General features: G+C 59.5%; 2 protein-coding genes across 4 annotated transcripts in view; one reads left to right on the forward strand and one right to left on the reverse strand.

Moving 5' to 3' along the window:
* The first annotated feature begins 113 nt into the window (after positions 1–113).
* GPR3 (G protein-coupled receptor 3) lies at positions 114–3,999 on the forward strand. The gene is made up of 2 exons (XM_064398233.1): positions 114–384; positions 1,247–3,999. The coding sequence occupies exon 2, from the start codon at positions 1,414–1,416 to the stop codon at positions 2,392–2,394; it is 981 nt and encodes a 326-aa protein (XP_064254303.1). The 5' UTR covers positions 114–384; positions 1,247–1,413; the 3' UTR covers positions 2,395–3,999.
* A 3,913-nt stretch (positions 4,000–7,912) lies between these two features.
* WASF2 (WASP family member 2) overlaps positions 7,913–15,274 on the reverse strand; it is a 31,741-nt gene continuing 24,379 nt past the window's right edge. For all 3 annotated transcript variants that reach the window (XM_064398180.1, XM_064398182.1, XM_064398181.1), the window contains exons 7-9: positions 14,766–14,921; positions 12,532–13,046; positions 7,913–12,108 (exon numbers count right to left, since the gene is read on the reverse strand). In XM_064398180.1, coding sequence (XP_064254250.1) covers positions 11,951–12,108; positions 12,532–13,046; positions 14,766–14,921 — 829 coding nt within the window. In that variant the 3' untranslated portion in view covers positions 7,913–11,950. The remainder of the gene's footprint in view (positions 12,109–12,531; positions 13,047–14,765; positions 14,922–15,274) is intronic.

Consider the following 15,274-nt stretch of genomic DNA (forward strand, 5'->3'; position numbering starts at 1 on the left):
GGGGGTCCCGGGGGTCCTGGGGGTCCCGGGCTGCGGGTCCTGGGGGTCCCGGGGGTCCCGGGGGTCCCGGGCTGGGGGTCCCGGGGGTCCCGGGGGTTCCGGGGGAGGCGCGGGAGTGCGGGGGCCGTGGGCGGGGCGGGGGCTGTTTTTTTATGAATGGGCCGCTATTACTATGCGGCGCGCGCGCTCCCGCGCTGGCCGCGCGGGCGCTGATTGGCTGCGGCGCGCCATTGACGTCACGGCGGGGCCGGGGGCCGGGGGGGCCGTGAGTCACCCCGAGCCCCCCGAGCCCCCGGCCCCGCTCGGGCGCTATAACCGGCCGGGCCCATGGCAGCGCGGCCCCGCCGGGCAGCCCAGCGCAGCCCGGGCCCCGCGTCCCGCCAGGTGAGAGCCCGGCACCGGGGGGCACCGGAATAACGGGGGGGGTCCGCTCTGGCAGAGCGCCGCGCTATGGGGGGGGTGGCGAGGGGCGGCCGTGCCCCCCAAAGCCCGTCCAGGGCTGTGCTGGGGAGGGGTGGTCCCCCAGGTAAGAGGGGTGCCGTGGGGGGGATAGGGGGGTGTCTGCTCGCGCTGGGGGGCTGAGGGGGGGCAGGGTCACCCCCTTTACCTGCTGCTGCTTGGGACCCCTCGCTTTGGCCCCAGCTCCCCGCGGGTGGGTGTTCTGCTCTGCCGGTCCTGCACCCCTGGATTTACCCATCAAAATCCCGCGGTGCCCAGCCGCCAGCAGCAAGGCAGGCAGGGGCAGGGTGGTGTGTGTGTGTGTGTGTGTGTGTGCGTGTGTGTGTGTGTGTATATGTGTGTGTGTGTGCGTGTGTGTGTGTATATGTGTGTGCGTGTGGGTGTGTGTGTGTGTGTGTGTATGTGAGTATGTGTATATATATATATGTGTGTGTCTGTGCATGTGTGTGTGTGTATATGTGTGTGTATATGTGTGTGTGTGTGTGTGTGTGTGTGTGCGTGTGTGTGTGTGTGTATGTGAGTATGTGTATATATATATATGTGTGTGTGTGTGCATGTGTGTGTGTGTATATGTGTGTGTATATGTGTGTGTGTGTGTGTGTGTGTGTGTGCGTGTGTGTGTGTGTGTATGTGAGTATGTGTATATATATATATGTGTGTGTGTGTGCATGTGTGTGTGTGTATATGTGTGTGTATATGTGTGTGCGTGTGGGTGTGTGTGTGTGTGTGTGCACGTTCCCTCCCCTTCACTCACCTATTTGTTTCAAAACTAAACCATCTCATGCAGAAAAACCCCCTCGGAGCACACAGCGAGCCCACCCTCAAGCCCCGCTGCTCTGCCCACCCTCCTGAAGACAGCTCTTGGGGGCAGGCAGCCCTGTCCCGCCGGGTGGCACAGGGCAGCCCGCGGGCAGCAGGTGCTGAGGGGCTGCTCTCGGAGGTCCCTCTGCCACCATGATGGAGAAGGGGCCCCCCAACTCCAGCGAGGGCCAGCAGGGCTGGTTCTCAGCCAGGAACGGCAGCGGCAGCTCCTTGGGTCTGCAGTCCGTGGCGCAGCCCCTCGCCCTGAACCCCTGGGACGTCGTGCTCTGCGTCTCGGGGACCGTCATCTGCTGCGAGAACGCCGTGGTGCTGCTGGCCATCCTCCACACGCCGGCCCTCCGCGCCCCGGCCTTCCTCCTCCTCGGCAGCCTGGCCACCGCCGACCTGCTGGCGGGCCTGGGGCTGCTCCTGCACGTCGCCCTCGTGTACCTCGTGCCCTGGGAGGCGGCCAGCCTGCTGACCGTGGGGCTGCTGGTCGCCTCCTTCACGGCCAGCGTCAGCAGCCTGCTGAGCATCACCATCGACCGCTACCTGTCCCTGTGCGACGCCCTGACCTACCACTCGGAGAGCACGGTCACCAGGACGCACGTCATGCTGCTGCTCACCTGGGGAGCCTCGGTGTGCTGGGGGCTGCTGCCCGCGGCGGGCTGGAACTGCCTGGGGCAGCCCTCGGCCTGCAGCGCGGTGCGGCCGCTGACCCGGGGCCAGCTGGCCGCGCTGGCCGCCTGCCTGCTGGCCGCGCTGGCCGCCGTGCTGCAGCTCTACGTGCGGATCTGCCGCGTGCTGCGCCGGCACGCGCGGCACATCGCCGTGCAGAGGCACCTCCCGGCCGGCTGCCACGAGGCCAGCGCCCGCCGCGGCGCCGCCACGCTGGCCGTCACCCTGGGCACGCCGGCGGCCTGCTGGCTGCCCTTCGCCCTGCACGGGCTGCTGGGGGGCCGCAGCTCGCCCGCCCTCCACACCTACGCCACGCTGCTGCCCGCCGCCTACAACTCCCTGCTGAACCCCGTCATCTACGCCTTCCGCAACCGGGAGATCCGGAAGGTTCTGTGGGCCGCGTGCTGCGGCTGCTCCGCGGGGCCCTCCCGCGCCCGCCCGCCCAGCGACGTCTGAGCCCCCGTGCCTTGCTGCCGGGCGTCCTTGGATCCCCCTCTTCCTCCCGCAGGAGCTCCTGGAGCCAAGCAGCTCTTCCCAGCCTCGTCCTTTTTGGGCACAGCCCCTTCTTTTCCTCTATTTTTCCACTTTTTGAATGGAGAGAAAGACATATTTTTTATCCGTGATATAATCTATATTTATGCCTGAGAGGGGGCTGATCCTCATATTTTCTTTAAAACTATTTATGATGCTTTATTTTTTTAAGGGTGGGGAAACAGCAGGAATGCTCACCCCCCTCTTGTTTTTGGTTTTTTTTACAACCTTGTTGTTTACCTCAGGTAGTCAAAATATATTTTATACATTTGGGGAAGGGGAGGAGAGACTCGTTACCGGAGGAGGAGGGACTCAGCCCCCTCCCCCCCTTCTCCCCGCCGTCCATTTATTTATTTATTGGTATTTGAATTATTATTTAATTCGATTTCCGTGCCTCCCTCCCGCATCCAGCGCTGGGCCCTGCTGCCCTCTAGTGCTCGCTGCCTTCAGGAGGGGGGGCTGCCGGAGGCGCTGCACCCCCAAACCCACGAGTTCTGGGGTCCCCTGTGTGCTGCCCCCCCCCCCCCCGGCACCCAGGGCTCCCCCTGCCAAAGCCTTTCTTTGCACTGGGATTGGATTTGCACACTTTGGGCTGGGGATTTGGGTGTGAAGGGGACCCCCGGGATGGGGACCCCTGGGTGGGTCAGGGTGGGGGGGCTGCTTCTTGTTTACAACTCTGGGAGGGGAATAAATGGATTTGTGGTATGAGGTGCGGCTGTTTGGTGCTGGCGCGGTGCTTCCCGGGGGGCGCAGAGGCGGGGGCTCCGGGTCCCACCAGGGCCGTGCCCCTGCTCGTGTCCCCGCTCCCGGCTGGGAGATGCCGAGTGACAGCGCTGCCCGCGCCCTTCACATCGCGTTAGCCGGAGCTGGCCCGGGGGAGCAGCGCTCCGGCCCCCGCCCCTCCTCATCCTCACGGCGCAGGGGCTGCATCCAGCCCGGCTGGTGACATCTGACACCGGGGATGGCGAGGACTCATCGCCACCAGGGGCTGCAGCAGCTCTGCCTCCCCCTGCCCCTCTCCCGAGGGGGGCACAGGGGGCCGTGCCCAGCGCCCCCACACCCAAACCTGCCCGCGCAGGGTCCCAGCGCCCACCCTGCAGCCTGTGGGGGCAGGGGAGGCTGCATTAATGAAGGCAGAGCTAATTAGGGCAGCGCAGCCCCGCCGGGGCGGGCTCTGTGCCCGCTCGGGGGGCAGCAGGTTGCCCAGGGGCGTTTGAGCCGGGATGTGGCAGCGCCCCGGGCCGGGGGCAGCCCGGGCTCGGTGCCCAGGGACCCGTGTGGCTCTGTGCCACCTCGGGCTCGGACCTGTTTATGGCAGAGGAAATGCAGATTTCCCCGGGCTGAGCGATGAGGGGAGGTGGGGCTGGGAGGGCTGAAGGACCCCCAGATTGTCCCTGCTCTCCCAGGCTGGGCTCAGCACCGGGGATGGGGAATTTTGGGCTCCCCCTGTCCCCAGTGAGGCTGAGCCAGAGGCTGGAGCTGTTCACTCTACCCCAGGGCTCAGCCGAGATCCCTCAGGAGATAATTCCCACTCCTACCTCTCCCAGCAGTGAAGAATCCCGTAATTCCCAGCTCTGCCGTGTTCAGGGCCAGTTTTTACTAGTGATTCTTCTGTCAACATCACATGGCAGCTGAAACTGCTTTTCTCTCCCCCGTGCCTCCCCTGCTGGTGCCTTCAGAGGGAGCCTCTCCAGGCGTGCGAGCCCACCCAGTTCCTCCCCTCCCTGGGGTCCCTGTCACTTCCCCTGGGGACAGGGACACACCAGGGTGTGCAAGGCACACAGCAGCACCGCTCAGCTCTGCTGGAGCCCCTCCCCAGGCTCCCACCCACCCCAGCCAGCAGTGGGGGCACAGGCTGCAGCCCCCTCCCCAGCCCCTGGCAGGGCTGTGCTGCTGCTGCTGCTGCTGCTGAGCTCCCCAGGCTGCTCGGGGCATGCAGAGGGACAAGAGCTGCGGTGACACGGTGACAATGGTGACCACGGTGACAGCAGTGACCACTCCCTGCCATTCCCGGCTGCTCCAGGCCTTGGGGGATGATGGAGCAGGAGGCACCGGGTGGGCAGGTACAGCAGGGCCCAGCCTGCTCCCTGCCTGGGTGGGGAAAGATGCGGAAAGTGAAGCTGTAAAAAAGAGTCAAATCCATCCAAGGAGGTGCCAGAGTGCTGAGCAGCCACCCCCACGCCAGGGATGTGCAGGAGAGGCTCGGGGGGACCAACAGCCCAACTTTGGGGATAAAATATGAGCTAAGAGACGTGGGCACGGCCTCACCCCAGCTGTGCTCGCACATCTGGCAGGGCCAGCCCTCCCCAGGCTCCCAGCAGATGCTGCAAGCACAGGCAGCTCTTGCTGCAGGGCCTGCCCGAGCTGCAGGGCGGGCAGGGGGGCGGGCTGGGGTTCACTCCCCCTCTCTGGTGTGAGCAGCCCTGCCCCTGGGCAGCGGGGCCCAGATGTGGCTCCAAGCACTTGCCCTTGGCCACCGTGCAGGTGAGAGAGCTGGCAGCACCCACAACAGAGCCAGGGCTGGTCCCAAACCACCCTGCTCCAGCCCTGGTGACAAAACCACCGAGGTTTTGCCAGATGGGAGGAGGGACGGGGGTTGCTGCTGCTGCAAAACCTCCCCCTGGCACCCTGAACCCCAGCTGCCCTGCCCAGGGCACAGCCCAGAGCTGCCCTTCCCCACACCCCACCCCAGGGATGGGGCTCTGCTCTCAGGGCCTGACTGAGTGCCCGTGGTGGCACCACGAGTCCCGAGTCCCTCCTGCACCACCCCGGCACCGCCGGGCCATGGGGAGGGCTGGCAGCTCCAGTTGTGGGCCTGGGTTACATTTAAATGAGAAACCTCAGCCCTAGCTTGGGGGATTTTGTTTCCTTGGAAGCGGCAGCAGGCAGGAAATGAAGAAAACACGGCCCTGCTGTAAGTGCTTTACCAAATGCCGGAGGCAGCGGGAGGCATTTCCCGGCACGGCTGGGCCTCGAGCATCGTCCCCGGCCACCGCCACAGCCACGGCTCTGGAGGCACCCGGGGTGCTGCCCAGGGAGGGACGGCTGCCTGACAGGGCTGTGCCTGCTGGGAAACAGCAGAGTTCAAGGAGAGGGGGTCGGCAGTCCCCCATTTTGTCCCTGTCACCCCACGCGATGCAGAAGGGGCCGCGTGCCGCAAGCCCGGGGCTGTGCGGGGACCCGGGGCCAGCAGGACCCTCTGCTCTCCTCAGGAAGCTCCCAGAGGACCAGGCTGCCCTGCTGGCTCAGGGCTGGGCTTTGTCTGACTGGATGGGAGAGCAATTGAGCCCTGGCCACCTCCCCAGCTCCTGCCTGAAGCCCTGGCCGTGCCGGCGCTGGCCTTTGCAGAGCGGCTGAGCCCGGCGCAGAGCTGCTGCCCTGCCAGACTGCAGAAACTTGAGCTCCAAATAACATAATTCCTCTGGCACCCCGTGGTTATTTGTGAGCTGCTGTGAGCAGATGGAAGAGTTACAGATAAAGCCATCCGCAGCACGGGAGCCGATTGCCTTCCCCACACAACGGCGTAGGCAACGGCAAAGGCAGGGAGGAGGAGAGAAAAAAACCCACCAGGCAGCAAGAGCGCCAGAGAGGAGTCAGCCATTTCTGAGGGGCTGAGCTGCCATCTCAGCACACCTACGTGCGAGCAACGGGGACTTTCTGCTGGCACCCGGCCCTTCCAGGGCGCTGGGAGAGGGCAGTGCTCTCCCACCACCCATGGCTGCCTGGCCAGGGACAGCAGCGGAGTCGGGGGTGACATTGGCACGGCTGCCACACGCTGGGAGAGCAGGCTGCTAACGCTGATCCGAGCTGGCAGCGCCTGCTCCTGCTTCGGTCCCAGAGGGGGAATTAAGGGAGAGAAGCTGACGTCAGTGGTGGAAAGGACACACAGCCCACTCGTCCAAGGCAGCCGGCAGCATCTTCTGGGTGTTGCTAACACCACCTTGAAGGAGAAAATTAAATAGGTCTTGGGAGACGGGGGCTCCTGCGAAGCCGCAGCGTGGCCAGCTGTGATCCTGTGCCGAGTCATGTGGAAGGGACAGACGGGCACAGAGCGGGATCAAAGGCCGAGGCCAAGGTGGGTGTGCCAAGGCTGCAGCAGCACAGGGCTGCCCAGGGCAGGGCTGCGGCTCACACAATCAATCACTGCTGGCCTTCCCCTCCCTGCACACAGCTGAACCTCAGCCTCCAGCAGCTTCCCGGCTCCGGGGAGGGTGGAAGCACAGGGCTCCGTGGGTTACCCAGGAAGGCAGATCTGGAGCTAAGATTTCCCTGCTGTTTAGGGGGTTAAACCAGCACAAAACTCATCTACGCCACCCCAACTCTGACAACGCCTTCCAAGGGCTGCCATTCCAAAAGCACAAGGCTAGGTGTTGTCCTGCACCCCAGAAAAGCAAAGGCTCCACCTGGCCACGGCCACGCCCAGCCAAAGGCAGCCAGGAGCTCCAGCTGGAGCCAAGAGCTGGGACACGCAGCTCCAGGGCGTGTGGAAGCCCCAGAGCTCCCTCCTTCCTCTGCCCTCTGCGCCCCTGCACGACTAAAGGCCTTGCTTGTTCAGGAGCTGGCAAGGCCAATTAATCTAATGAGGTTTTGCAGCCAGGGACCATTGTCAGCCAAGAAAGGCACAGCGCTGCAGAGCGAGGCACCGGTGTCTCCTACAGCCAAGGGAATTTGGCAGAGCAAAGCCCGTGGTAAAAGCAGGGACGAGGAGCAGCAGGGACAGAGCCTTTTGTTGCTTTTCACCAACCAGCAAGAAAACAGAGCCCCACGGAGCGAGGCCAGACGAGGCACCTGAGCTCGGGGCCAGCAGCCACCGCTGCCAGGCACATTCACTGCACCAGGGAGCTGGAGCTGTGAAATGGAGGCAAAAGCTGCTGCAGCCCCTTCCCAGCCCAGCTGCAGCAACTCTGCTCTGCAAGATGGAGCCCGGGTTCATTTCCTATGGCAGGGAGGCTGGAGGCTGCTCCTGGGTGGGGCTCCCTTGGCGCTGTGACCCTCAAATTCCCACTGGTAACAGCCCTCAGCCCACCGTGGCATGGAAAGGGTGTCTGTGCTGATGGTGTCTGCCAGACAGCTCGGGATGCACGGCTCCCCTGGGCTCTGCCTGGGCAGGAGGCAGCCAGCATGGACACCGGGCTTCCCAAGGGACACCTAGGGCTGCTCTGAGGGCACAAGGACAGGCACCACTGGCTGTGCCCCTGCACCTCCCACGCTCCCAGGAATGAGCCAGGTTTGTCCAGAGCAGCTGTGGTGCCCCACCCTGGAGTGCCCAAGGCCAGGCTGGATGGAGTTCAGAGCAGCCTGGGACAGTGGAAGATGTACCTGCCCATGGAATGAGATGAGCTTTAAGGTCCCTTCCAGCCCAAACCTTTCCATGACTCCAAGTCACAGCAGCCCCTGTGCCAGGCCCAGCTCACACCCCCCAGTAACACACACAAGCACCGAGTGGATAGAAAGATTTTATCAAGTTTTAAAAAAGAATCAAAAAAAATTATTACTTTTTTTTTATACATGTACATTACAAAATATTTGCAGTTGGGATCTTCATCCAGGGGTTACTGAGCTGATTATTAAAAACAACAAAACAAAGCAGCAGGAAATCTGGCTTATACAGCAACCGACAGGGAAAAGCACAGACATTACATGGGGATACAGAAGGCAGAGTCTGCACTGGGATGTGCAAGGATGGACCAGGGGCAGGCTCTGATCCCCCACACCCACTGCCTCCCTGCAGAGTCCGGCCATCAGTGTTTGTTTTGCAGGGGTAAAAAAATAACCTGACAAATCTACAGTATTTTGCTCACATGTTTGGGGTTTTTCGTCCTTTTTTCTTCTTTCTAAGCAGAGTTTCACTGCTGAAACTCCTTTGGTCTGAAGCGAGGAACCCCCTGCACCCTGAGAGTATCCATCAAGCGCCGCCCTTCCGACCCCCAGCCTGGCTGGGTCTGTGGAGGGCACTTCCCATCCCTCCTCTCCCACCTTATCTCCTGCTCAGCAATAAACCCCTAAGATATAAGTGGAATAATTACTCTTATAAATATATTTATATCATGTAGGAAAATAAGGCACTTCAGGAGGGGTTACAGCTTGTCTAATTCTATGACATTCTAATCAGGAAGAAAAATGGGTTAGTTTCTGAAGTGAATTAAAATGAATGTTAATACAGTAATAAAAACATCGGATCCACTTCCACTTCAAGGCTTTGTTTAAAACGGAAGAGAAGAAAGCACCCCCGAAATCCAACAGCAGTGAAACCTGACCCGGGGCAGCTGCATCTGCCCTGCCAGGCAGCTCCCTCCCAGAGCCCCTCCAGGGCAGGGACTTCCAAAAGAAACACGTTAAATAAGTTCACGTTCTGAAAAAAAAAAAAAAAAATTTATACAATCCAATGTACCCTTTCCCTGAAATGACACTGTGCAGGATCCCTCAGCCTGTGGGAGCTCGGGAGCCCCTGGCCGGCTCTGGCCCTGATAAGAGAGGAGAAGCAGTGAAGGTCACCGGGCTGAGCCGGGACCGGCTCTCCCAGGCGAGGGGGGCGGCGGGGGAGAGGCTGCCGGGAGCAGCAGCCAAGCACTGCGGGCGAGGACACCGGGAGAATGTTTAACCAGGCAGGGAAGGGAAAAGGGAGCTTGCAGCCCCCAGCCAGCGGCTCCCGGGAGGGGGGAATGGCTGAGGGGGGAGCACAGCTCGTGCCCTGGGCTTTGGGAACTGCCTGAGGTTCGCCCCAGCCCCAGGAGAGGGGAGGGAGGAGTAGGAGTCCCCAGCACGGGGGCAAAGGTGGTAGGGCAGCCCTGCACTTCCAGCGCAGCTGCTCTGTCTTGCAAAGGTTGGTTTTGGCACCTCTCCTCCTCCCCTACTGCTTTCAAAAACATTCAGCCCACTTGGTGGCCCGGAGCTCTGCCATTTTGCAAGGACACAGAGATGGTCCCTCTCTAGAGCAGCTGTTTCTCAGGGATCCCCAACAGGCTAAGGCAATCAAAGATTTAGGAAAAAAGAAAGGCAGGAATCAAAGGAGATTTAAAAAACATTCCAACAACCAACCTCCCCTACCTGTCCACAACCCTTCTGTTTAGGATCCTGCATTTTGGTGCCTGCCCTGGGATGGGATTTGGGGCAGAGGGTGTTTCCAGCAGGCTTGCAGGGACAAGGCAGTGTCCCTCCCACTGCCTGGAGGCCAGGGAGCCACCTCCACCCGTGGCTGTGCCCACACAGCAGCATCCTTGTGCAAGAGGCAGTGTGAGGGACGTGTCCCCAGCGCCCAGGCACGGCCCTGCCTGGCACAGCATCCATGGGGCTCAGGGAATATGGCACTTCTTGGTATCTCAGGTGACAGGAAGACTCGCTCCCCTTTCCCAGCGAGGGCTAAGTCTAGTTAATGCAATCTCAGATTGAGCCAGGTTTGGCATTTGCAGGCTCCTCTCCTCCCTGTGTGATCCTGCTGTCAGCCCAGGTTAGCTCAGGGCCCGTTGTTCCTGGGAACATCTCAGAGAGCAGCTGAGGAGGATGCTGGCAGAGAGCAGCAGAACAAGGCAGTGCCTCTCTCATCCCCTCACCCAGCTTGCAGCAACCACCCCTGTGCATTTCCAAGTCTCTCCACTGCAGCACAGCTCACCTGCACTCCAGGGGTTTGTTCCCTCTTCCAGAACCTGGCACTAGCGCTGCTCAGGTGCTCCCAGCCCACTGGGATGCCTGGCTGCCCACGCCCTCTGCATCTGCCTGCAGACAAAACCCGATGGTGCTGGCAGCTCTGGGGCCTCACTGGGACCCAGCCTGAGCCCATCCTCCAGGCCAGCTCTGCCCCAGCCAGGATTAACACACACGCACACACACACACGCACACACACACACAAGGAATCAGTAAGAACTCCATGGCACAAGCTGAAGCCATCAATCAACTCCCAAGCAGGATTTCCAGCCAGCCTCGGGCAGAGCCCAGTGTTCCAGGTATCAGCAACATCATTAAAGGAGGTGAGGCAGGGAAGAGAGACAGGCACAGGCTGGTGAAATACTTTAGGAAAGGCAAAAAGATGGGAGAGTTGGTCTTAGTGGGACACACATCCCACAACAGCTGGACCCATAACCTCAAAAAGGCTTTGGAATTGCTTTTTGCATGACTCTTAGTGAGTCATGTCCAAATTAAAATACACATCAGGGGTATCTGGGTTAGGTTTCCAAGATATGCTCATATTCTATGTAAGGTAACAGAAAACAGCAATAAAACCGAGGTCAGATAGTTCAAATTCCCCATTTTCCCCTGCCAGTACTGGATCTATAGTGAGCAGCCTGGGAATTAATTCACAGGGTTAGTGAGGAGAAAAAAACGTTCTCTTAAAATTAACTAATGAATTATAATAACAAAATTAGGGTAGGTTAGGTCTGATGCAACTGATGGGCAACTCAGCTCACACACATGATGTTTTTAGGCACACAGACTCCCCTCCCCAGGGGGAAGGGAGAAGAAGCAAAGGCAATACCAGCATTTAAGTCCCTGTGTTAAAAGTACGGTCACCCCGCTAAGAAAAGCACCTCTCAAACTGCCCTGGCAGGCCAAAGACCACCACAGTGCCTGGTGTTCAGAGAACCCCTCCCCACCCCATCTCCCTGTCTTAGGCACTGGATTTGGAATTTTAAAACACAGTCTCAGCATGAATTGGAGAAAATCAGCCTGGCGAGGTCTGGCCACCGCTCAGAGCTGACCACAGATGTGTCTCAGTGGGGCAGTGGCTCTGCTTTCCCAGGAGTGGGAAGCTGAACAAGCATCCTGCCCTGGCTTTACATCCCTCTGTGCAAGTCTCCTCTTGGCAAAGCAGGAGATTTGAGGAAGGTAAAGGCAGCTTCTAAAATAAAAAAAGTCTCTCCTTACACTGCACCCAAGGCACTCGGCACCCTCGGGGCTGGGAAATGCACCCCACGCAGGGTGATCTGGAATTAATACTCAGGGGTCAGGGGGGAAAGAATTGTGCACTATTGCCAAAAACCTGATTATTTGACAGTGGGATGCAGCAGAGAACTGACATTTAAAGCCCATTTTCTTGCAGCACTACCAGTATTCACTGGCAAGGAAGAGCCATCAGATCAACTGTCTGCTGTTGCACTGAGAAAACCAGCTGAAAATGTCCTTCATCCAAAAGGCCACATGGCCACAACAGGATCATCCATCTTTGCTTTAAAAATCCCTCAGGATGGAGGGTTTATATGTGCTCTGCCTGGTGGCATCAAAAATCTGGAGGTTTAGCTCTCTTTTAAATAAGCAACCGTTACACCCCCTCCAGCTAAATCCCAACGCCGCATCCTCATCCGTGAGGGGACCTTTGGGAAAGGCAGAGCACCGAGTGCTGCCAAAGCTGCAGGGGCAGCGAGAGGGGAGATATGCTGCTGGTTGTGTGAAAACCCTTGGCACATCTTTGGCTGCGGGATGAGAGGGACGTGGTGCGGGCTTTGGCCCCGGTGCGGCGCGGGCGGGGAGGGAGGGGCGGGCGCGCGGCTAATCCGACCATTCGTCCTCGTCGAACTCGGAGGAGTCGTCCTCGGAGTCGCTGTACTCCACGGCGATGCGGCGCGACAGGATGGTGGCCACGTCGTTGCCCACCACGTCCCGCTTCTCCTGCTCCCGCTGCTCCTCCACCTTGCGCAGCTGGAAGCCTGTTGGGCACAGGGGAACACAGGGCATCATGCCAAGGTCCCGGGCACACGATGAAGTCTCCCCTTGTCACAGTGCTCTGAGCGAGGCAGGCTGGCTGTGTGGGGTAACGCTGATGGTGACAGCCAGGACAGGCTGGGTGGGGAGGTGGAACGGGCAGCAAATCCCTTCTGTGCCCCTCCACAGGGTAACCCCAGTGCTGCGCCTTCCCCAGCAAACCTGGGTGACACCAATCCCGGCACTGCCATCTCCAAAAGTGCTGGGGGAAGCATAAAACCCAGCAAGGCGCTCAGGAGGGTGGGCAGACACGGAGGGACCACAAGGGACAAGCCCTGGGCAGCAAGGCAGCCCATTGCTCCCAGGAGACAGCTCCCAAGGGTGTTCCAGAGGCAGAGGAGGGCGCTGGCATGGAAACACAACCTTACCTTGCCGAATAGCCGACAGCAGGTCGCTCCTGGCATCGCTAACCGCAGGCAAGGACGACTTGGGCTTGGACGTGGAGGTGTCGGAGGGTGGAGGGGGCGGTGGGGGGCCATCCAGGCCGCTGGAAGCCAGCGGGGGTGGGCCCGGGGGAGGCGGGGGCGGCGGCGGCGGCGGCGCAAGCCCCGGCTGCGGCAGCGGGGCCGGGAGAGCCATGCCATAATCCACTGCCGGGGGCGGCGGGGGAGGCGGAGGGGCAGCGAACTCGGGGTGAGGGGGGAAAGAGGGGGGCGAGGGCGGCGGCGGGGGTCCCGGGGACGGGAAGCCCATGGGAGGGGGCGGAGGGGGGGTGTTTTCCATCAGTGGGGGCGGTGGAGGAGGAGCTGGAGGGGGAGCAAAGCCCGGCCTGGCCGCAGAGGGAGAGCCGATCGGAGGGGCTGGCGGCGGGTGGCTCGGGCTGACCAGGCTGGATCGTTTGGGCCCTCCAGAACCAGAACCTCTTTGGTTGTCTACAGGATAGCTGTGGCAACAGAACGAGAGAGACAGGGAATCAGCCCTGAGGCCAGATCAGACTGTACAGTCTCTGTGTTAATGCAAATCGTGTGTTTGCTGCAGTCCAGACAAAAAAAAATCCAAGTTCCAGCTTTAACTGATGTTTCCATGAGACCTCACTCCTTGGTTTTAGTTCCCTTGCACTGTTTCTTTTGGCCTACACCTCCAGAAAAAGGAAAGCTTCTAGGGATGGCAGGAATGCTGTCCTCCATCCCATCTCCAGGCTGACAAGAACATGAGCCACCTCACCTCTGTGAGAGGCCAGGCCCAGGCAGGGGTCAGGGATGTCTGCTGGGATAAACTGCACGAGGAGGGCGGGGGTGCCAGGAAAGCATAAGCTCTGGACACCTGCTGGGAAGGGATCTCCTCCCTGGATTCCAGAGCTCAGAGCTGGAGTGCAGCAGCCATGTCTCACAGCTTGCTGTGGGGAGTGAAGGGGAGGACATGGGAACCCAACGTGCCCTTATGGAAAGCACCAAGGCATGAGGGACTGAATCTCCCATTGTGGAGGCTCTGTTCATCCCACAGGACTCCACTGCTCATGTGACAGTGTGACATCCTGTGCAAGGGAAGCCCCAAACTGAGACCTCCTTCCACGGCAAGACAGAAAAATAAGGTACAAAAGCATCACCATTTTTAACAGTGCTGATCCAAAACAGACTCCTGGAGATCAAATCTACCTCCCAGGGTTCCTTAAAAACAACCATCAAAACAAAACCAGAAGAGGGGAGATCTGTGGGGCTGGGCAGAGATCTAAGCAACTGCATAAGGCAGTGAGAGCTTCATCTGAGAGCTCGTGTCTGCTCTGCCCGAGAGGCACAGGCTGCAGAGTGCAGTGCTGGGTCTCTCTGACACATCACAAGAGCCTTTGCTGCAGCATTGCTGCCTTTGGATAAGATGGAGAGAAGCCAAGCAGCCCTGTCTATCAGACAGACTTTCTCTTGTTCCTCTTGACTCTGTTTTAATGTCTTAAAAAAAAAAAAAAAAAGTCCACTCTTGTTTCGCCCCTTGCGTCTTGAGCCGCTGCTGGACCGTAACTCTCATCTCTGGAGGTGCCTGGGAGTCACCATTTCATTCAATCCCAAGTAAATGACCTGAACTTGCACCCAAGTCTCTGGGAAGGAGGCAGCTGCTGTGCTCAAGTCCTTGAAACTTAAACACATCTCCATCTCCAGTGCCCACGTCGTGCATTTCTCACAGATCAGAGCAAAAGAGGTTAAAGAAGCTGTTCTTTGCAAAGCTCTGTCATGGAATATCCTGAGTAGGAAGGGACTCACAAGGATCATCGTGTTCAACCTTGGGCCTGCACAGGACACTCCCAAGAATTCCACAATGTGCCTGAGAGCGTTGTGCAAACGGAACATAAGGAACAGAAGCCCATGCTATGGAACTGCACTGGAAAACCACAGCAATGAGGTCAAACCATTCACTGGGACACTGCTGTGGAATAAATCTGCTCTAGTTCTCCCCTTCTGCCTGGAATGGTGATGGTGGCTGGGGTTCACAGAGAGCCCTGCTGCCTGTCCTCTGTCCCTGCCTGCAGTTGCACTTCCCTTCCAGACAGGAGCATTCTGGCTCCCATACACCAGCCATGGGGAAGCTCTGCTGAACTATCTCAGCCTGTCTCATGTCATCCTTTTACACCACCTACTACTCCTCGGTGACAGAAGGGATCCCGTAGGCTTACCTAAATTCCACCGGGGGCGGAGGCAGGCTGTCATCTGGGAACGAGGGAGGTGGTGGCACAATGGAGTCAGCCTGCGGCGGCGGCGGGTAGCAGCTCCCGTCCATGCTCTCGCTGGAGCCGATGCTGCCGTTCTGGTACACCATGCTGGAGGGGTACCTGGGAACAGCAACACAAACAGCTTCTTTAAAGAGCTCAAGGCAATGGATAAAGCTCCTTTTTAATCCCCAGGGAGCTGTCCAGAGAGGTTGGCTGCCCCTGGACCCCTGAAGTGCCCAAGGCCAGGTTGGATGGGGCTTGGAGCAGCCTGGGACAGTGGCAGGCGTCCCTGCCCATGGCAGGGGTGGAACTGGATGGACCTAAAGGCCCCTTCCAACCCAAATCAATCTATGATTTTACACCATTTAAAAAACCCCTTTACTTCTCAAAGACTCCTACATAGAGAACCACATACACCTGTATGTGTTTGCTCTATGTAATTCTTTGGCTAAAATTTGCTGCCCTGTTCATGG

This window comes from Passer domesticus, chromosome 24, assembly GCF_036417665.1.
Source record: "Passer domesticus isolate bPasDom1 chromosome 24, bPasDom1.hap1, whole genome shotgun sequence".
NCBI classification, from domain to species: domain Eukaryota; kingdom Metazoa; phylum Chordata; class Aves; order Passeriformes; family Passeridae; genus Passer; species Passer domesticus.